Source organism: Falco peregrinus, chromosome 1 (genome assembly GCF_023634155.1).
Source record: "Falco peregrinus isolate bFalPer1 chromosome 1, bFalPer1.pri, whole genome shotgun sequence".
In the NCBI taxonomy this organism is placed as follows: domain Eukaryota; kingdom Metazoa; phylum Chordata; class Aves; order Falconiformes; family Falconidae; genus Falco; species Falco peregrinus.
The window spans coordinates 108,426,275-108,448,509 of NC_073721.1; the positions used below are offsets into that span (position 1 = coordinate 108,426,275).

A 22,235-nucleotide genomic window follows, 5' to 3' on the forward strand; every position below is an offset into this window, starting at 1 on the left:
AATATGATTTTATTAGGAATCTTTGTGTGTGTGTGTGTCTGGGGGGGGGGGGGGGGGGAGAAGAATTGAAAAAGTTATTACAACACTTTATTCAAAATATTGTTCTGTAGCATTCTGTTACCTGTGAAATTAGAATGCTCACATGCCTTTGATGGCTGTGAAGATTTCTTCAGACTAAGGTGCCCAGTAAATCTGGTAGTAGATACACTTGAGCCATAGCAGTCTAATATTTAATAACACCAGCCTTAATATGTATTCATCTCATTTAAAATGTCGAATGTTAGAACTGTCACCCTAAGGGTTCGCATGCATCACTGGATAAAGATTTTACTACGTCAGTCAGTATCTGAGAAAAATATCATTCATCACTTGTAAGAACAGTGAACTTCTGCTAAGCAATGGAATGGCTTGCTTATTTGAGTGCTGAATTTATTTATATTTGTCCACACATTGTTCAATTCTAAGAGTTCAGGAAATCATCCAGACCACAATTTTCTGGTCGCATTGTTTCGCTAACATACTTTGCGAGGGCAGGACCCAGACGGAGGACTGTAAGCACTATGGATCTAAAATTGGCATCACTGCTAGAGGCTGAGGATTAATTCAGTAAGACGATGGCATCTGCTTTTATTTGAATTTGGAAAGCAACTATTAGTGCACAGCAAAGGACTTATTTTGACTGAAAAACATGAGCGTAAGGAAAGGAACCAGCCATCCAAGTAAAATTCAGCCACCAGCTGAAGAGAAACGGTACTGTGTCCTGGTACCTGCTACTGTGGCTCGAGTGCTCTGCTTGATTGCTCCAACTTCCAAGGCCACGTGAGTGACAGATGACTTATGACCCATATGACACATATGTAGTGGGAGAGGGTCAAATAGACATGTTTACCAACACTGTAACGAGTGAACACCAGCGGAGAAATTAAAAGAACAGGAGTAGGCGGTACACCAAGACACCTAAAACATACTAAGAGGGGTAGTTTTTTTTAGGTTTTGTTTTTGTTTTAAACTACAAAAATGACATATCACCATCTCTGGAGTAAAAAGCACACCATACTGGTAGCCAGGCTGTCCAACTCACCTTTCATCGCTTCTGCCGACTGGATAAGCTCTGTAACAGCACCAGCAACCCGCTTGGAGAAAGAGGCCAACTGATGCTTTAGTTCGGGAGTTGGTTTTTGAAGGATCTAGAGAAAAAGATAAAAATGTAATAATGTGTATTAGTAAGGATTCCAGGGAACAGTCCCAAGGCACACTAGTGAAAGATTTATTTTATACAGCAATACTAGGGAAGCGGCACTGTCTTGCATTTATACAGGAACTGACAATACTGTCTGGGAGTTCTTGGTACTAAAACTAGGACAGAATTCTCCAGAACAGAGGCACACATGTGAGTATGCGGGAGGAATACGCAGCTTTAGCACTCCATTCTCAGATACTATAGTCATTACCCTTACGCATCAGGCTTAGTCTTTCTGAGCTGCTGGAGAGGAGCTGATTTGCTACTCTTAACAAACTGGTTGGTCACCATTTCTACCCAACAGAATTACAGAGTTCTGCAGGCTCGTGCTAGTTGCCTGTTCTGGCAAAAATCAGCAATAGTGAACACAACAGAAATGCCAACCCTGAGCAAGACCCTTAAATAGAAGGGAAAGAAAGACACCTCGGAATTAAATTTGCATCAAGTATTAAACTGTGCTTCTTCAAATGGAAAACAGTCTGACATTCAGACAGTGAAGTTGAATTCTTCCCCTGAAGAGAAACAACATTTGCATTCTTAATTACCACACTAAAAGGAGAAAAAAGACAAAGTTCTGGAAATTCACATATACACAAGAACTACTTCTGAGAGAAGAGTGACTGACACAGAGAGATTCAAGAGCAAAACAAGAGGCTGAGACTCAAAAGTAACATTCAGGTGTGCATTTTCTTAATGTTTTCAAAAACTCTCCTGCCAAGCAGCTCTGAAAACTAGGTGCACATTGAAAATATATTTTACCTTTTTGTAAGCTTATTTCCCATTTTGCAGTCAAATGCCTAACCCCTTACTTTGACAGAATAAACTAAACTGAACTGTTTTCTTAACATTGCTGGGTGGGAACTCTGCCACTGGAGGAATTCTCTCGCTCTCTGAAAGTGCCATGCCAACGTACGGGTGGACTGGTCTCCCGCTTCCTAAGGATGATATTTAGTCAACTAGTTTCCAAAGTAAACAGAAGTACATGAATCCTCAATTGCTAAACAATCTGCAATGCTAATGAACTGTAACAAGACAGTTATAACCAACGTTTACACCCTGCATAATCCCGTAGTATGGCAGAACACTGAGCATCTCAAGGGTTATCTTCCCACACAAACAAAAATGTCCCAAAACCCATGAATGTCGCCAGGACTACAGCAAAGAATGACATTTTCTGCTCCAGCAACTGTGTCACTAGTGCTACCTACCATAGTAGTGACAATGTTGGAACTGAAGATACGGATGCAAATTTTAAGACTGGGCAGTTTACACACTACATTGTTTTAAAGCTGATTTAGACCTCTCAGCAGACTCTTACCCCCTGCAAAGTCACATACAGGCATGGCACGAGAACAGCAGCAAAGGCTTCAGACTTCCCTCAACTCAGCATGCATCAGTACTGCTCAAGATGGAGCATATGAATATATAGGAGGGCAGGTCAGTCTGTAACCTTGCTAACAACACAAGTTGTTTTATATGAATTTGTGCGTGCCCAACAGCTTTAATTAGTGTATTCCTGTGCCCTATCCCTAGCTAGGTGATTAGAGGAATATTCCTTTGAGCAATCAAGTCAGTTTTGTGCCACTCGCCCAATGCAACCTCTGCACAAGTCAATATACCAGCTTAAGAAATCTTAGATATTGCATCTGACAACTCTTGCACCTAAAAAGTATTATCTTCCAAGAAATATGGCTACTGAATAGGGTTCCTAGGCATCCCTGTGCTGAGATACCCATGCAATCATCCCTAGCCTGACTGCCAAAGGCATGACTGAACTCACTAACAATTGTATTACGAGGTGCCACGTGGACTAATTAGAGGTTTCTAATCTGAGATGATCCATGTTTCTGGAGGTTACAAGTTAAATGAGACTGTAGACCTAGGGGTTCTAAACTACCAGAGTAACAGGGATCAGGAAGCACCAGGATTGTCTGATGCTGAAACCATCTAGCTATCATTTTTATCTGAGCCGAAGAAATGTGGGTTAGGATGTTAAGTTAGCAAGACTGTATGGCAGGAGAACAGCTCGGGTAACCATGGAACAAGCCAACGTATCATTGGGGCTGCATCTAGACTGTGCCTCTGCTGCAGCTCGCAAGAGCTGGAACTGAGGGGAAAAGGCAAAAATCCCTAGAGCACAAAGTTTGTCACTTACGTGGGTCAATGCTCCTCCAAAAGGGATCTTTTTTCATCTACCTTCCAGATCTTGTTTACTTTTATGGTGCACAGTATGGATGTATTGTGTGTGTATGTGACTAGTTCTAGACAGACTTCAGCAAAGACTCATGATGAAGTCACCATCCCATGCAGACATTATGCCCTTTAATTGTGGCTGTGATCTGGGCCAGAGTCAGCTTTCTAAGGCAGCAAACATGGGGGGGGGGGGGGGGGGGGAGGGGGGGAATTTTCTCATTGCTTTAAGGCCCTGAAAGTAAAGCAGCCTAAGGTGAGGAAAGCATGTTCTGCTTTATTGGAGGAACAGTGGAGGAACAGGCCTTTCCTACCTTAAGCTTCTTTCCTTAAGCAGAAAGAAGAAAATAAAATGAGCAAAAATTGACTCAAGTCTTCGGTCTGTTCTGGTGTAGAGTCTGAAATAAATACTATGACTGAGTTTGGGAGACCAAGTCTGAAAAAGTCCCTAAAGTACTTCTAAACTAAAAATGGATCACACCCCTAATGCTAAATTACTTACTGCTATGCAGCTCTAGGAATTACATTAACAAGTTCAACTTTTCTTGAACCATTTTTCCTGCTAGTGGCAAGCATAACTGTGACTTTCCTTCTATGTTACGTGTATTTTAACGAGGTGATGTAGACGATTAGACATGATGTATTCCCAGCAGTAAAGCTGACTTGGATTTGCTGATCTGCAGTTAGGGGCTGCAAATCTCAGTTTTAGAGACTGTAATATGTCAGCTTAAAGCCACTTAAATCTCTGGTATTCCGTGAAGCTGACTGCTGATTTAAGTCACCTCCAGAAACTTCATATCTCACAAATGTTAGTTCAAACACACATTATTGCTGCCTAAAATGTAACAGCAACCAAGGAACAATATATTACATGATCATTGCGTATGGTCAAGAATAGCCACCTGAGAGCAGGATTCCCGAGTCTGGACCCGAGTGCAGTTCTGCGCAGAGCTTTGGGGTGTCACGCCTGGCAGGAGCTGTGAAGCTCTGAGAGGCTGTGCTGCCCAGGGCCTGGGGGTTGGCAACTGCAAAATGCACGTAAAAGTGCCTTCATACAGATAATGCAACCACCTTGGCCTGGGGGGCAGGGGCATGCTTAGTATGTCTAATGCTTACAGTAGGCTTGAAAGAATGCCAAAATGTCGTCTTTTAATTTCTTTGTCAAGGAACATTTTTAGGTCAGGACCCATACTGCCACCAGATCTGATCCAGAATTCAGTCCCATTTGAGTACTCCCAGTTTTCCATCTGTCTCACAGTTTGGGCTGAAGTACTGAGTTTACTTTAGCTTGCTTTTCCTGAATAACAAAACTGTTCCTAATCTTGTGACGGACTGATAAAAATGTGTCACTAGCAGCCACTCTAGAAAGAGGTCAGAGATATATATACCTGCATGCAGACAACTTCTTACCAGGAGAACATGTTCCAGGAGTTCCAGGTATCCCAGGGTACATTCTGTTCCGAAGCGCAGGGCTCTCTCTCGAACTTCTTCACTCACATCTGGGTGATATGATGCTTGCTGAGGAGGCAAAACAACATTAGGACCCCAAAACTGCTCCCACAAGAGGAGGTCATCACAGGGAAGAGACAGGGGAAAGAGAAGGGAAGGGATTTTTCATAATGTGCAAATGACATTTGAGCTCCAGAACCAGCCCTATCTGTTGGGAAGGTGTAAGCAAACTGCGCTCCGAGAGCACCAGCGCTCCCGTTCCGAGAGTGGCACAGGGAACACTTGTCCTTTTATCAGCACATCCTCCTGCCCCGGTGTGCAGCTGCTGTCCTTCCTTGTGTCCCTCCTTAGGTACTGTCAGCAGCAGCGCTACTTCTTTCTGCCAGTTGAGAACAAATAGAGGAAACCTTTGAACCACCTGAAAATACAGGAGGATTTACAATTTCTTCTAGTGAAAACATTGCTTGGAAAACACCTCGGGGCTGGGCTGGGCTCTTGGGCTGCATATATACTGTTCTACAGTGTAAAGGTTGTGCTCTTGGGGCTCTTCTTTTTTTATTAATACCAACGAAAACAAAAAGTGGAAGTGCAGTTTTGTTACCCACAAATGGCTGTTTACATCTTACCGGTAAGAAATATGCTAGAACTTTTTTTTTATTGTAAGCCTGTACGGCCTACCACCAAGGAACGAAGGCAGAAGCAGTCACCCAGTTTCGAGACCGGAGCGCTGGGCTGGGCCCCACCAGAGACCTGGGGCCACGCACAGGCCAGTGCCCCCAGCGCAGGGGCAGTGGGGTCCCCTCACCCCCGTTTGCAAATGGCAGACGAAAAATGCTACCAAGTGCCAGGATATCGTTATTCCATGAGACAAACCCCACCACCCCCCACCCGCCCCAGCCAGCGCTGGCTGCCTTTTGTCACCCGGTACCACTCTGTAAGCATGAGCTTATGAACGGCTTCTGCCTGACACAGGGATTATAGACAGCAACAGGCACTGCTGGAAACATCTGTTTACAGAGGGAGAGGCAGCAGCAGAGTCAGTTCTTCGGCTTCTTGAGGATTTCCACCAAGTATAATATCCGACATAAGCCTGACTAATTCAACCCTTTCATTCTTAATAACGAGTGAAAACTGCAGCCTCTTCAAGCCTTGGATTTTCTAAAATAAACTGCTAGGGAACTTTTTTACTGAACAGAAGTGCTAGTCGTTGACAAGTGAAACTTCCTAAACATCTTAAAAATTAGCATTTCCTCGCAGGGAAGAGCTCCTGCCACCCCGCAGCCTGGTCCCTCCCGTGGGGCCGGCACGGCTCGCTCACCGCAGCCCCCCACCCCCCCGCACCCTGCTGGAGCTGGGCTGTGGGTTCCCTCTACTGGGAAGTTCAAGTTCAGCAGAAACTCGTTAGCCCCGTCACCTCTTCATCGGCTCAGCCAGTAATCTGAAGGGAAAGGATGTGGGAAGGAACGGGACAGGATTTTCCCAATCTTCAAACAAGCTCCAGAAGTCAAAAACATTCAGAACAGCTTATTTTTCATTTTTAACCCCCCCGAGTTTCCTATGAATGCACGGCAAGCACCCCGATACGCCTCTTGTGCACTTGGAACACCGTTACATGAGCAGTTAGAGCAAACACCTGTCGGAGAGGGATACAGACTCCCTGTTATGCTTTGCACACATAGCCAAGACTGACACCGTAATATTTTGGGACCATTTTCAAGGTTCAATGACTCTTAAAACAAACCATCCACTCACAGCAGAGCAAAGAGGTGACAAAGTCCTTTTAGGAAGACATTTTTCTACCCCAGGAACATCCCAACAGGCATCTCACTCCACCAGTTAGGACTTGCAAAAAACCAAACCAAACCCTAAAAAGATCCACCTCAAAATGTTTACTTTTCCAGACTTGCACAGAAAGGCTGCCCAAGCATCTCAAATGGAAACATATGTCCAAAGGACCAGACCACACATCGATTTCCTCATGTTGAGGCGTCTCTCCACTCTCAGCCCTCATTTTACCTTCATGTGCTTGTGAAACAGTAAGGCAGCAAGCGCTACTTGACTCTGGTACTACAACTTCTCGCCAGTCAGCACAGATCAACAACTTTTGGAGGTAAAATGTACCGAGATAGCCAGAATAATAAATAAATAAATATCAAAAATAAAAAATACAAAAAAATCAGATCAGTGTTGTTTGAAGGAACCTGGAGAATTCGCAATGTCCATCCTCCTGCCTAAAGCTAGGTCAAGATTAAATTCCAACCAGATCACTTGGGTCTTTGCAAGCCTCCAAAGATGGAGATGTCATATCTTCTTCAGGCCCCTGTCCCAGTGCTAAACGTTCCCCGCAGTGGAGTGACTGGCAGTGCCTGTGTGTCAGTGTTCAACCACCGTTCCACTGCCCCGCCACGCACCTCGGCGCACAGCCCAACGTGGTGCCCTCTCAGCAGCCTCCCGGGAGGTCTGAGGGCCGCTGCCAGGTGCCCCCCAAGCCCCCTCTGGCCCAGCTGAGCAGGTAGCTCAGCACCTCCTCGCAGCACCCATGTTCCTGCCCAGCCCCCCCGGCGGGCTCCTGAGCTTGCTCCAGTTCTGTCAGTGCCCTTCTTCTTCGGGGAGCCCCAAACTGGGCACAGCATTCTGGACACAGGCTGAAGGGTGGTGAGAAAAGGTGAGTAATCGCTTGCCTCAATCTACCGGCTACGCAACGATCTAAGACATTACTCACTGCAATTATTTTCTAGGCTTTTGATGGACCTGTTTCCTTTCCAGTAGCAATCATTAAAAATAGTGATATTATGCACAGGTTACTTACTGCATAGTCATTATTTTATACAAATAGGTAATAAAGACAGAAATTGTTATTAACTTAGGGCCTGCTCTAACCTTCAATAAATGTAATTACAGTGTTTCCACTGACTTTAATAAGAGTTGTCTTGGTTCATTATATCCCGCAGTAGTCAACCTCATTGTCTTTTGAAATGGCATCTACTTATAAGCATAGAATTAGTAATGAGCACTGTAAATTCACGTATAGCAGAACAAGCACAAGCACACACACAACTGCTAATAAGTCAAATCCCTTATATGACTTGCCTTAGGCAGTTGGCAATAAAACAGAACTTAAATTTAAATTCCTAACACCAGGGAAGTCTGAGCTATGTTGTATACCATAGATGATATATGTGCATTTTTGTCTTAGCCCAAAGGACACAAAATCTGGTTATTTGTCAGTGCTTATTGTACAGACCAGCTTAATCACACCAGAGTCCCCTCCAGTATTTGTCGTCTATCACAACAACCGAGTTGCACTGCATTGCACAGCTTTTATGGCATAGTGAGGCTAGGACTGCTGGTTCCTACCTCTAAAAATCAAGGGATGTGGCTTATTATGGAAATGCCATATACAGCAATCAATTTGTAGAAATGAATGGCATAAGATTTCTAAGTCTCTGAGCAAAATCTGTAGAAACAGGATTTTCTAAATAAGTCTGGTACAAACTGTAGATTTAAAAGCTTTGTTAAATGACATGGCTATTTTGTCACACATTTTAGACAGTGCATGAAATTAGTATACCTGGAGACTTTTATTCCTGTTTGCCCAGTAACTGCTCTTAATTTTAGGAAAGCCAGACAAGATCAAACTGGATCTTACTCCTTGTCAGTGTCTTATTAAAGTTAAGTAAAATGATTCCCAGCTATCTTCCTTCTGTAGATGGCTTTCTTTGTGAAGGTAATTCCCTGGGAGATCATGAATGCTTTTCCAACATCCCAGACCTTCATTGCTCGGTTTGCAGGAACTTTCATCCTGACGGCCACTTGCAATGCATAAACTCCTAAACCATTAAATTAGTTGGGAACAAATACAAACATAAAAAGGTGAATGCTCATAATTACATATTGGGCTGTGTATTATGGTGTGCGTTTGTAACATTTTTTGAAACAGAGGATTCTGTTCCTAAGATTTTGCTGCCTGTCTGGAGACATCGAAACAAAAATGTGTCTGTGCTAGCCACTTCCAAATGACAAGGGATGTTTAGTGCACCTCAGCACTCGAACTCATGTCTGAATTGCTTTGTCAGGATGCTGCACAACTTAGCCTCCCTTAGAAGTTTCATTTAACTGGACTGTACCTAAGACATATTAGGCTACAGTAGCTCTCATGTAAATAGCACAGCTGTTTAATTTTCCCATGCAAATCAGAGCTGCTTTGCTTTGTTGACCTGAGTTTGTTGAGTGGAGAGGACAGAATCAAAATCTGAAGCATGCAAAGTGGTCAAGAGCTCTCAAACACTAAAAACCCTGTTAGAAAATGAAGTCAAAATAAAGTTTAAATCAGTGGTTTTGTATAAATCCAGTTAGGACTTGCACTTCTGTATAAGGATCATTCTAAAACCAAAATTAACCTTTTCAGCTGGGCAGCATTAGGCTAAAATTAATCTGGGACTGATGCAGACAATTAGGATTTGACCCAATACTGAAAATCACACCCCTCACAAAGAGCCACCACTGTTTTACTGTCATCTTCTGTAGGTGTAAAGGCAAAAGTACATAAATATAATTTACAGGTAAAGGCACTTTTGGATTACTACTAAAGACCAAAAGTAATGAGATCTTTACAATCCCCCCCTTTTTTTTTAGATTTATGCCTAGATCTTTATCAACATAACAAAGACAAACAGCATAACAGCCATTTATATGACATACACTTTCCCCCCAGTTTTGCAAATCAGTTTTTGAAAGTTGTTTAGCTCAAGCAAGTGTAGAAAACAGGGTACCAATATTTTTAGTGCAAAAGCAAACCACATTTTTGAAAAGCACAGAAGAAATCGAGCAAACCGACAGGTTTCGTTAGAGGGGAAAGGATTACTAAAAATAGACCCGAGTAATTCCTTTCATCATTCCTTTCACTTTTCCTAGAAATAATGAATTTGTGACCATAGGATTATTCATATAATCTACTACTTGCACAGATTGTTTGTCTTCCAGTGTAATAGGAGACTGAAAACTAGGAAATTTCAGGCCAAATTAAACTTCTCATTTTCACAAAAAGAAACCAGTCAATATTAGTGCTGCTTTTTTTGTGCATAGCACAGAAAATCCTTTCTGAGAGAGATGTTCCCTTAAAATCATCATAACCATTAACTTTCTCATCTGAAAAGTAAGGCATTAATAAAAAGAAATGGAACAGAAACTATAACATTCAATGGAATAGAGGCACACAGAAGAAAAAAAAAAAAATCAGTCTTAGGCAAGGAAGTGGATTTTTACCTTACAAGCTGTTAGCATGTCAGCCACTGCTTTGCGGCTCAGATTTGCTGTGGCAATCACATCCTCCTGTCTGCACGAGTTCCCAGCTGCAACAGCTTTGGCAGTTGCCATGGTGATTCCTTTCGTCATCCGGATTGATTCTTCAGGTGATGATGTCTTTTCTGGAACCTCGCTTGACTGAAACACCTAAAAGTGAAAGCAGAAGGAAAGCCTGATACCATTCAAGCCCAGGCAGAACCACCACAACAAAGAGACAGCACATGGAAGCAGCCTTTGAACAGCAGGAAATTAGAAACATATTCAGAGCACTTGAGTATCATTCTTGGTTGACATGAGTCTGGTCCTGATAAGCCTGCTCACCTACAGACAGCAGAGAGAAACAATAGCTGAGGGAAGCACACAAAAAAAGGTTAACCCATTCGTCTCATCTGATATTTAACTACCTGGGTGACAGTTTGTTACAGACAGCTGTTCAGAGCGTTACAGAATCAAGAGAATTACTATTCATTTAATTAAATTCTTTTTTCATCCTGACTGCTGCTTAGGCTGGTCTACTCACATGAGGAGATCCTTCCCCTGCAAAAGCTGGGCCTTCCAAGCCCTTGTTGATAGCACTGTGCAGGACAGCCTGAGAACATCGCTAAAATATCCAAATAGCTCTTAATAAATGTGGAGGTGGAGTGTTGTCTCTCATGCTATACTTAGTCTTGCTCAGAAACCTGAAGATATGATTTTTCAGAGTGAATCGTGTGAAAATAGTTCAAATTATCTGACAGTACACACTGCTCTCATCAATACTGGAATATGTAAACTGTGGTAAGATGTAGGTAATAAGAGCTGGGTAACCTCACTTTTATCTTAAATTTCCTTTTCCCAAGCTTTAGTCTGTATTTGCTTGCCATTCTTTTAGTGTGCAGGGGCAATTTGGAGAGCACAATTAATCAGTTTCTTGACTACATGCAACCTAAGTAGGGTGGTGGTTACAAAACGAAATGTCTGGACAAATATGAGCCTGGTCTATCCCATGCTCCTGGTTCATCAATTATTCCACTTTCTCTCTCCAGAAATGGAATTGGTGTTAAAAAATAAAGTCTAGTTAAATATGTGAAGGACATCCCTCAGTGTTGCTCAGATTCAGTCCCTGGAGTTCCAAGTCAAGCCTGACACATGTTCTTGAGCACAGATGTGTCATCCCGGTTCCCCTCGACCCTCTCCTAGCACTCTGCTTTTCTCCCTGTGAAAGGGATGACGCCACCACTGCTGCAGACCCATTCCTTTGCAATGCTGACAGAAGGAAAAGGAAGAACATTTCAAAGAGATACCAACCAGACTGAGAAAGCAGATGTGGTACTGCACAACCCTTCAGTGACAGATCTGGACCCATTTTAGGTCAGTTACGGGAAGGAAGGAGAATGCGGCCAGGCCTTCATGAGGATACATGACAGTAATGTGCACTAGGCACCATACAGAACATTCCTGATCAGATACTGAATCAGGAGTTTTTACCACTGTATGAGCTTCCAACAGCTATGTACAGGTATTTTTAAAAAAATAAATTTAAAATAAACAAGGGTTATTTCTTCATTACAACAGCATTGCTCACACAATGAAAAATACATGTTTTACGGAGGGCATCTTACAAGGCAAAGCTGTGCCAGTGCTGTTGCAGTAAGAACTGCTAAGCCACAGATTATGCAACAAAATATTTTCTGAAGACTGCATCTATAGGTTCTTCATAAAAATGGACTGTAAGTAAAGGAGGGGGGAAAAAATCAGGCTTTTTCATAGACACACAGGTATTAATTTATGTCACTGACAGGTGTACTAGTAAAAAGAATAACTGAAAGCTGCACCTGGAGGCTATACTTCTGTATCTTAAGAGGAAGGAAACCAATTGTCATGGTCTAACACCTAATCTGGGAGAGAATTCCATGCTATTCTTAAGTCCTGCTCAGACAGAGTATCAGTTAGCAGGCCATGTATCACTTCCTTTTGTAATAAACTATCATTTCATAATAAAGGAAAACCAGAAACAAGATTAAACTGCAGATGCAGTATGGCTATGATGCTGAGGAAACGTTACCAAAGCCGGGACCAAAAAATAAGTGAACAGCATTAGACTCCAAAAAGAATATCGGTGGTGAAAACTTAACATCTAAAGAACAAAGAAGCTGTTCATTGCTTCCAGATGTGTACACGGCAGTAGCATCTCAAATCTTAAAGCGGGGGCCGGCAGGATCTGAAAGCAGACAGGCTGAAGCGGCCTTGTAATCGTACTTTCACAGATGATTTGCAACAGGTAGAGAGAACCAAACACGCGCTGCACAGCAGCGAAGTGTAGCGTGAGGAGGAGTGCCTGGGCAGGCCGGCTGAAGTGTAAGAGCACACTTTCAGAACTGCCACGTATGGCTATTTTGTTCCGTACCGTGAGTTCCTGTTTGATGTACTCGATTGTGGCCTCAAGAGCTCTTGTCCCCCGAGTAGCTTCATCTTCCACTGCTTTAACAGTCTTCAAAAGCGATGTGACATTTGTTACCATCACCTGAAGAAGAGAGAGGTGAAAACAAAACCATGTGATGCCTTCCTCCTATTTTTCAGAGACAGCAGGGCATGAAACAAGGCAAGTTAAGCTAGGTACCGTCCTTACTTCTAAGAGGCTTCACAAACGACACTTGTCAGGGACCTAACAGCAGCTCTCCTCTGGGCAGTTCCTGAAAGCTCCTTGTAAACTGTAGAAACGTAGCACAAATAACCGCAGAGCGATACCATCTGAAGTGTACGTGTTCCGACAAAAATTTTACCAAAAAAATGGAAAATGCACAACATTTCCAGGGTAGGTCTCTTACACAGATTGCTTATGTTAGTGTCTTTTCTTCCCACATGTCTCACACTGCACGTTGAAAGAGACGTGAACCGAGGCATGGTATTTCTTTTTGAAATTCACCGGGTATGTTCTCCAGGATCAGATAAGACCCCAGGTGAGCAAGCGGCCAAACACCAGGCTCAAGCCCAGCGCAGATACAGAATCAGTGTTGCTGTTCCCATGACAAACCCAAGAGTCCTGATGCAGAACAGCCCAACTATCACTGCAATAACTACACCCTTCCTATACCTCAGCATGCTGAGATACACATGATAGCTAGAATGAAAACAGAAGGGACAGAAAGGCCAGCTTCTTGACAATTATGACTTAAAACACAGCAAGCCCTTCACAGCAGGAAGAGCCATGAAGCCGCTTTTCTTGACTAGATGGGTCATTCTCGAGCAGCATCTCAACATACACTGTTGTTACCAGGTGCTCTGAAGGAAGAGGTGCACAGGTCTTGCTGGTAAGCAACATACATGAGAGTGAGAAGAGCTTCCAGCCAAGTTAGAAGCTAACATGACACTCTCGTAATGTGAAAGCAGAAGTAACGCTGCCTAAATCGCCACATCTGAGAACATTTTGTAGACACGAAGCCACAGGATCTTTGCGAGGTGACTGTGGTAATACATCTCGGTTGCAGGGGAAATAATGCACAAAGATATCCCAGGTATGGTGTAATCTGTGTGAGTTTTGAGCTTTGATACCCATGTACTTCCTGGGAAGATCCAGGAGACTGGTGTCAGAAATAATATTATATTTTCCTATTTTGCTTTCATGTTATAGATGTTACCCTACCCACCCCCACCCCCCCCGCCCTGCCTTCCTCCCTCCCCTTCTCCCCCATTCCTAAAGCTGCAAGGTCTGAATAAGGAGGCCACATGTTTACCCTGAGCATATGTCATTTGTTAGAATGTTGTATTTAGGTATGATTTTATACTGGTTAAATTTTAGCCTATAACATTATTAAAGGAGAACCTGCCCTCAGATACGGGCTTGCAAATGAAAGAAGCTTCTCTTCAGAAAGATTACAGTTCTTTCATCAAAAACACAGAAGTCATCTGACAGCCTACAAAAACTGCAGCTTCATGGAAACTCAACAGTGTCATTTTTCTATATCATGCCAGGATGATAATGAAACAAACAGAGACGAGATTTCAGGCAATCAGAAAATGCTGAAATGCAAGGTTCGCATGTCTATCCACAGATACTTCCAAATAATGTAAGAATAAGGTTTTACCTTGGCAGCACCTTTTAGCTGGTACATGGATGGATCATCTGCTGGTTTGCTGGCAGCTCCTTTGGTAGCACCAATGAGATCAGAAAGGGCCTTTGCAACATCCTTGATAGCATTGATCAGGACAACCTATAGGATTGAGAAACAGCCATAAGCCTCAGGCAAGAAACGATAGCCTGGATGAGGGAGTAACTTTTAGAACACAGATTAAAAAAAAAAAGAAAAAAAGGTATACTACTGGTACATAAATAGTACCACCCTTCCTTCCTCTAGCCCAATAAAACACATAATATTCTGGAAGAGTAAAAGCTGTGCTGACAGCTGCAGTATTTCATACAACTAGTCAGAATCCATACAAGCGACTATTTCCTGTGAAGAAATGGAATTGCTGATTGCAGGTAGGATCTCCTTCCTCTGAGCTTCCCTAAAAGGTTTACTTTTCTCCATGTTCTTCCCCTTCGGGTGGAAGCGGGACTACAGCAAGAAAACAGATGGATTATAAGCTTACAGTGAAACGCTACAGCTGCGTACCAGTTCTGAAATCACCTCCGGAGAGATCCAGCGTACTTGCTATGGCTCCACGCTAAGAGGGAGACAGTCTTTCAGGGAGAAGGAAGCAGAACCTCTGTAAGAGGCTATACAGCTACTCAGAAGTTCAGTCCATCATACAGGTCAAGCAAACCAGAACACACATCCCTTTCAGAGCACTTTGCAAACGAGCAGGCTTTGCCAAACTCCTGTGTACCACTACAGGCACGCCTGCACTATGCTTGCCAGCCTCCCTTTCACCAAGACCCAAACAAATGACTGAGGAAATATTTGAGATAATCGACACTGAAGGCTGAAGTTACTGAGTTAAATGAAAACCAACTCAGACATAGCTAGAGAATGGCAAGAGCTTGTTAACGTACCCAAGTAACGCCCAGCGCCCAGCTCATGGGTAAGCAGCTTCATGCCATGCAAGTCTTGCAAGCTCTTTAGAACAAAAATGGGATGAGTCAGTGATCCAATCACAACTTAGTAAAAAAGAGATAAATACTTTGCTAAAAGCATTCCAGCTGGAACACAGCCATGAAATAAAAGCAAAAGTGTCATACAAAGGCTCGTCTAGTTCCACTCAATGCTTTAACCTCTTGAATGTATTCTAAAAAATGAGTGATGTCTGGGTAAACCCAGAAAAGTCCCAGAAGAAATGAACCCTGTTGTGTTGCTTAAAAACAGAAGTCTCACAAAGTCTTATCAATTCAAAGCTGTCTCTGGTCTCTTTAAGAGTATCAGAAAAATCTTACAACATCTCACCTGTGTTTCAGGATCATCGGATCCCAAGCTAGCTGCTCCCAATTTTACTACTTCAGCAAGTTGAGTGATGGTGTTAGCTGATGACTGAGCTGCTTGGGCCAGTTTGTCCTGACTCGAGGCAGCACCAGAAACCAACAATTTTGTATCTTCAACTAAAGCTTTTGCTGTTTTCAGGATGTTTTCCCTGTAGCAAAAAAAGAGGAAGCAGGGAAGGAAGTGGAAAAGGAGAAGAGGAAAAAACCCCGTGTTTTTCAATGTTATGGTGACTAACAGCTACATAAAAGAGCTGATTGTAAGTCATCATGCCAGCGTCCACTCATGATAACATACCACAGGACAGGCTGCAAGGAAAAAAAAAAAGCTAAAAAACCAACAAACCCCCTAGAACACAACTACGACTATTAGAACTGTAGCGTTATATTTTGGGCTAGATACAAGGCAGTTTATTAAAATGAACCCATCTTGAAAAGAAATGAGGTAGGGCAGTATCAGAAGAGCATTTTAACACTGAAAGAAAATCTGGCCATGCTGTGAGGAAAGTAACAGCTGTCAAACCTCCACCTTAATCAACATATCGTAAGGAAATGATAATAATTATTTGTGAGGAAGGCAGTAGCAGGAATGGCAAAAGGCACAGAGAACATGGCCTAGTCAGGGTTCCCCCCACCATATACATGCTTTGACATGCTGGGACAACAAATCCGAAGCCACATTTGGGTAAAAGAAGAAACTGTTTTGAGTACAGCTGTCACAAACAAGTCCAGTTAACTGAGAACTAGAACCACGTTCATATAAAAAGTCAGCCTGGAAATTAATGACTCCTGTATGAAAATCCCTGACTTTGAGTCTGCAGAATGGCAGCACCTCACACACCACTGCGTCTTTGCTCTTTCTCGAGCAGCCAGCAAGGCGGGAAGCGCGCGTGGGCCAGGCAGGCTGTGGAGCAGCCGGTGCCCTGGCTGTGGAGCCCTGGCTTGTACTGCAAAGGAACTCACACTCAGATGCTCCACATCTCTTAACGGGATGGAAAATGCTGTGGGATTATTTTGTTGCAGGTGCTACTTGAAGGGAAAACAGGCTTATTTCTGCCAGAAGGGGAGAAGCGTGGCACAGCGGTGCCATTTCCATCTCTGCTGTCCACAACAGCATTAAGCAGAAGCATGATTTAGCAAGACAAATAGTCAGACAGAGAAGAACACCTATGGGGAAAAAGTATACAAAAGATTCCTCTTCAGTGTCATGGACAGCTAATTTTCGCTACTGCAGTAACAGCGCATGGTAGGCTATGGCTTGAGTAAAACCCAACACCCCACCCCCACCCCCAACAGTTCTACAGTTGCGGTCTTCTGTTAGGAGTGCTTTTGGTGGATGTTCCCCAGCTTTTTAAAATTCTTTCCTCCAAAGTGAAGTTTGCTGTCCTCTACCAATATCCCAATTTTCCCATGCCTCTTCTCACTCAACTGCCTCATTCAATTTCATCCATGGGAATCTAGAAAGGTAAATATTTATCTCCACATGCTGGTCACTTCTGCCAGTTCCAGTGTTACCCTGTGCACATGCTCTTCCATCTTTTCCAGTTACACTGACCTGTGGTCTGCAAAGGATTCGTTGTTCTCAGCATTAAGGGTTCCAGCAGTAGCGAACATGATAGTGGTGTCCAGGTCTGCAATTATCCCAGACACGGCACTAGCCGCAGTAATACAGGCTTGTGTGCCTTTGTTCCCTGCTTGAAGGGCAGATAAAACTAAGGAGACCTGGAAACAACATAAAGCAGCAAGGTGGTCATCAGAAGAAAGCCTCATTATGGGATGCTGAATTAAGCGAGCTTTTTAACATGACTGGCATCAGCAATGGAAAGTAATTCTGCCGTGTCATTTTGCAGACTTTAATAAACCTCTCCTTCCCCTTTCCCGCATTTGCTCTTTGTGCAGTAATCAGCGTGATGACTAAAGATTGTCTCCAATTAAAGGGGACTTCAGCTAGCAAGTCCACTTTTCAGACAGAATGAACAATCTGTCCACCACCGGATGAAGCACACCAGTTAAAACTTCCTTGAAATACGGTCAAAGGTGAACTTCTGCCAGGATAAATGTCAGAGCCAAGGGCTATTGCTCTTTCCCCAACGCATGCAAACAAACACTGGCCTTGAGCACCTCTGGAGTCATGTGCAGTGGTAGTGGGTTTGTGTGTCAAGGGTTTGGGAGCAGAGGAGCTACAGAGGTGGCTTCTCCGAGAAGATGCCAGATGCTCCTGCAATGTCCAATGGAGCCAACGCCAGCTGGCTCCAAGACAGACCCGCTGCTGGCCAAGGCCAAGCTAATCAATGATGGTGGGATAATGGATTTAAGAAGGGGAAAAAAATAAATCTGCACAACAAAACTGCAGCAGAAGAGTGAGGTGATGTGGGAGCAGCAGCCCTGCAGCCCCCGGGCCAGCGCAGCAGGGGCAGGCGGTGCTCCAGGCACAGAGCGGGGATGCCCCGGCAGCCCGCGGTGAAGGCCATGGTGAGGCAGGCTGTGCCCCCAGCCCGGGGGGTAACGGGGGAGCAGATCCCCCCCAGCCCGGGGAGCGCCCCACGCCGGAGCAGGGGGTGCCCCAAGGGGGCTGGCACCCTGTGGGGCAGCCTGCGCTGGAGCAGCTCCTGGCAGGACCTGTGGCCCCGTGGGGAGGGGAGCCCGGGCTGGGGCGGGTTTGCTGGCCGGGCTGGTGGCCCCCCGGGGACCCCACGCTGGAGCAGCCTGTGCCTGCAGGACGGCACCGCCTGGGAGGGACCCAGCTGGAGGAGGGAAAGACAGTGAGGAGGAAGGAGCAGCAGAAATATGTGATGAACCGACTGTAACCCCCATTGCTCCTTTCCCTGTGCTGCTCGGGGGGCGGAGGTAGGGACATTGGGAATTAAGTTAAGCTTGGGAAGAAGGAAGGGGTGGGGGAACGTGGTTTTAAGTTTTTATTTTAGTTCTCATTATCCTATTCTGACCTGAACAGTAATAAATTAACCTAATTTCCCTGAGTAGAATCTATTTTGCCCATGGCAGCAGTTGCTGAGTGATCTCACTGTCCTTACCTTGACCCACGAGCCTTTCTTTATATTTTCTATCCCCTGTCTGGTTGAGAAGGGGAGTGACAGAGCAGCTTTGGTGGGCACCTGGCATCCAGCCAGGGTCAACCCATCACAACAGTTCACAGATATAAACTTTAACATCAGAGAAATAGAACTCTGAATCCAGATACTAAATATTGTTATACTTACAGAAAGACAACATATGGCTTTATATCTAGCAAGATTTTTGATCACTAAAAAAGCTCGAGATCTCCATTTCATCTAATTAACATTGTACTTACAAAGCTCCGCAGCTGGGATGCTGTTCTCATGCCACACTAAGGTCCTAAATTCTGCTTTTGCAAGAAAGGATCCACAACTGAGGATACGTATACTGACTTCCGACAGTACAGTTCTTCCCAAGGTCCTGTACTGATTCAAAGCTGTCCCTGAATAGGTTGTCCCTGTGATTCATTATTACTCTCCTTATCAGCTTTAAGTCTTCTTAAAAGATACAGGCTACCCCTGCCTAGGTTTGGAATTGCTGATACTCCTGGGGAATGACAGTGGAAAATTGGTACAGCTGAGAGCGCATTAACACAGGCTGAACAAATGGATGTTTGGTGAAATCTAAAAGTAACTGATTCTGAGGTTCAATGTCTGTGCTCAGCAAAAGGACAGAGAGGCCATCAACAAGGTGCCACAAAGCAGAGTTACTCAGGCTGTCTGAGGTGGACGGTTCCAAAACCCAAGAAGTCCCAGTCAGTCTGAAGATGCAGTTATAAGTGTGTTAGCCTGGTCCAGTCTCAAAAGGGGAGGACGCTGCTACATGAAATGCCATGTCCCAGTACCTGCGGCCGTCCACGTGGACTCCATCAGGGAGTGCCTCATAAGGCACAAACGACATCTCATTGCTTAGAGGGGAGTTTTGGTCCAGTCTCTCTAGTATGAGGCTTAGGTTTTATTCTGAGACATGAACAAGGGCTAATCATGGGCTAATCTAGCACTTGAATGGCACTGAACACTTGAAAGTAAGAATTTAGTGTAATTCAGCCAATATTGTACTATAATGGGAAGTTAAAAAAATAACCACAAACAAACCCCCAACTTTCCTGAACCCAAACAATTTGACTGGCTTACTCCTTGGGGAAGCTTGGTAGACAAACACCGTGGGGCAACACAGAGCTATGTCTCACCTTTTCTGTGACAGCACGAGCACATTCTATCAGCTCCCTTTTGGTGTAGCTGTCTGTAGGGCAAATTTGGAGAGCTCCAGCTTTTTGCACAAGAAAGATACAGCCGTGGCCAAGCTCTTGCACCCGAGTCCTGATCTGGAACCCTATCTAGATGGTAAAGGAGGTACAGGGAAAAAGGAAGCAAGAGCAAAGTGAATAAATAAACATCATGCCAGTACATCGCATCAACACAAATGGAAATGCGGTCACCCTGGTGAATCTTTATTACCAATATTCCGCCCATCGCTACACTCTCTGCAGAGATCAGAAGAAAAGTCAGGTGTGATGCTATCTACTCATGTAGCACAACCCTACAAAAGGCTTACTGATGAAACAGGAGCCCTAGTGAACAGGACCCCGGGAAAGAGAAGGCGTAAGGTGTGTACTCAAGTCAAGCATATGTAATTCACAAGTGTATGTAACACAACCTCACCACATTTGAGTAACACTGCTTCATCTCCCAGAACCATCCCATCACCATGAGCTGGATTACTCTACACTGCTGAAACTGGGTCAGAAAGTATATGACCCTGTTTGTCTGGGAATCTTGCACAGAGCCTCAACTCTCCAAAACAGACCACATACATGTGGAGCACTGAAATGTGGAAAATCCTGCCCTCACTACTTCTGATTTATTAATAATCCTACAGCATAAGCTACATCATCCCTGTTTAGAAACACGATAGTTTTAGTACCTACATGTACTCAGGGATATAGGTGTGTATTGGGATTAATGAGTAAGCAGGAATCACAGCCATTAGTATCACAAATGGAATTATTTCAACTTCAGGCATAAAGTAACATGCAGAAGTGGTAATTCAATTTAACAATATCAGGTCGAATGCAAGCCGTTGCTTTTCATGTAGCTCCTGAGCATGAAACACTCAGTCTATCAGTGGTGGAGTTTAAATTACCAAGTCAAAAAACTCTTTGAAAGTCTAATCTAGATGATCTGACACATCTGGTGACAGTGAGATACCCTCTTACTCCATCTTGACAGTTTGTCTATGCTCCACAACCAGAGGCATGCAATGAGAAGAGAGAGGTGGAAGGATTTCTGTAATTGCGCTCAGGGTACGTGCAGCAACTACTGTAACACATTAACACACCAGAGGTGAATAGTCTGTATCCCTCTGTTAGCATGAGGCACGTCAGACTGCATGGAGAACCCGCTCCTCCTGCACCGTGTTCTGACTCTGAGGTGTGGAAGATGTTCCATCAGCCAGAGATACCTGTCCTCCTACCGGCTGCCTGCATCTCACTTTCAGGAAGTTATACCTGAAATCGCTTACAGGCAAGATACAAAAGCATATGTATGTTTGTAATCTACCAAAACACATGAGATTGAAGGACAACTGTATAGCCGTTAATTAAGAGTTTTCTTTGTATTTGCAAGTTGTCTGTAAGCGAAAGCCCCAAATCATTTAGGAGGTTCTGTCCTGGTCTACTGAATTGTCCTCTACTATCACAAGCTCTTTCTTCCTGAAGCTGGACAGATGTTTTGACAAGAGGTTTCTGTTCTTTGATTGGGTAATTCTTACAATGAGCTTGTAGCATAAAAAGCCACACTTACAAAGTAAAATGTTACACCTTTTGCATAAGTCCCTAAGTGTCGTTAAAAATCTGCCAATTCATAGCACTCCCGGGGAAAACTCGCTCTGCAGACAATTCAGATGTATCGAGAGGAAGGGGACAGCTGAAGAGAAACAGAAGCGAAGCCGTTTTGAAGTTCCAAATGTTCACTGAAAACAGTTTGTTGTGAGCCCTAACTCCTATCATTACACAGCTGTGCACGCAAGCAGCAGGAACTGCGGTGCGTTAGCAGTGAAGACGTGCTCTGGAGCACTGTGCGGAGGCACACTGAGCGGAGAGCGTAGCTGGAGGAGGGCAGGCTCGGGAGCAAAGACCGAAACAGGTACCTCTCCGTCAACCGTACTTATAACACATACAAGTAAATAACTGTTGATATTCTAAGATTTCACAGCATTTTGAAAAGACACACAATTTCGCTACTCTCATCAGTTCCTTTCCGTCCAACGAGAACAAACTCAGTAAATTTTTTTGTCCGGCTGTGTACAGTTTGTGTCTTAAAGCCTGTTTTTTAGCAAAAATAGAAGTAGATCGTAAAAGGAACAGCTCTGTGTAGCCTGAGTATTCGGTCACATCACGGTTTCAACCACACGACAACAGCCAAACGAAACCCTTCTGGGCACAGGCGTGCTGCCCTGTGCCACCTTCCAAGGGCCAGTAGGCCAGCGGCAGCGCATCTGTTTGCCCATCGGACAGCGCATACAGAGCACAGAAGTGGCTAACGAAGCAAAGGCAGTGGAAACGTACTCACTGCATTCATTTTAGAATCGTCACAAAGGCATTGGAAAGAAGACACGTTACCTAACAATTTGAAACCTGTTATCTCT

The 22,235-nt window shown here is 44.0% G+C and overlaps 1 protein-coding gene across 4 annotated transcripts in view; it reads right to left on the minus strand.

The window, feature by feature from the left end:
• TLN2 (talin 2) overlaps positions 1-22,235 on the minus strand; it is a 203,837-nt gene that overhangs the window by 21,500 nt on the left and 160,102 nt on the right. For all 4 annotated transcript variants that reach the window (XM_055806974.1, XM_055806981.1, XM_055806968.1 and 1 more), the window contains 8 exons: positions 19,780-19,926; positions 17,131-17,297; positions 15,544-15,727; positions 14,248-14,373; positions 12,570-12,686; positions 10,145-10,330; positions 4,841-4,948; positions 1,082-1,187 (listed from right to left, as the gene is read on the minus strand). In XM_055806974.1, coding sequence (XP_055662949.1) covers positions 1,082-1,187; positions 4,841-4,948; positions 10,145-10,330; positions 12,570-12,686; positions 14,248-14,373; positions 15,544-15,727; positions 17,131-17,297; positions 19,780-19,926 — 1,141 coding nt within the window. The remainder of the gene's footprint in view (positions 1-1,081; positions 1,188-4,840; positions 4,949-10,144; positions 10,331-12,569; positions 12,687-14,247; positions 14,374-15,543; positions 15,728-17,130; positions 17,298-19,779; positions 19,927-22,235) is intronic.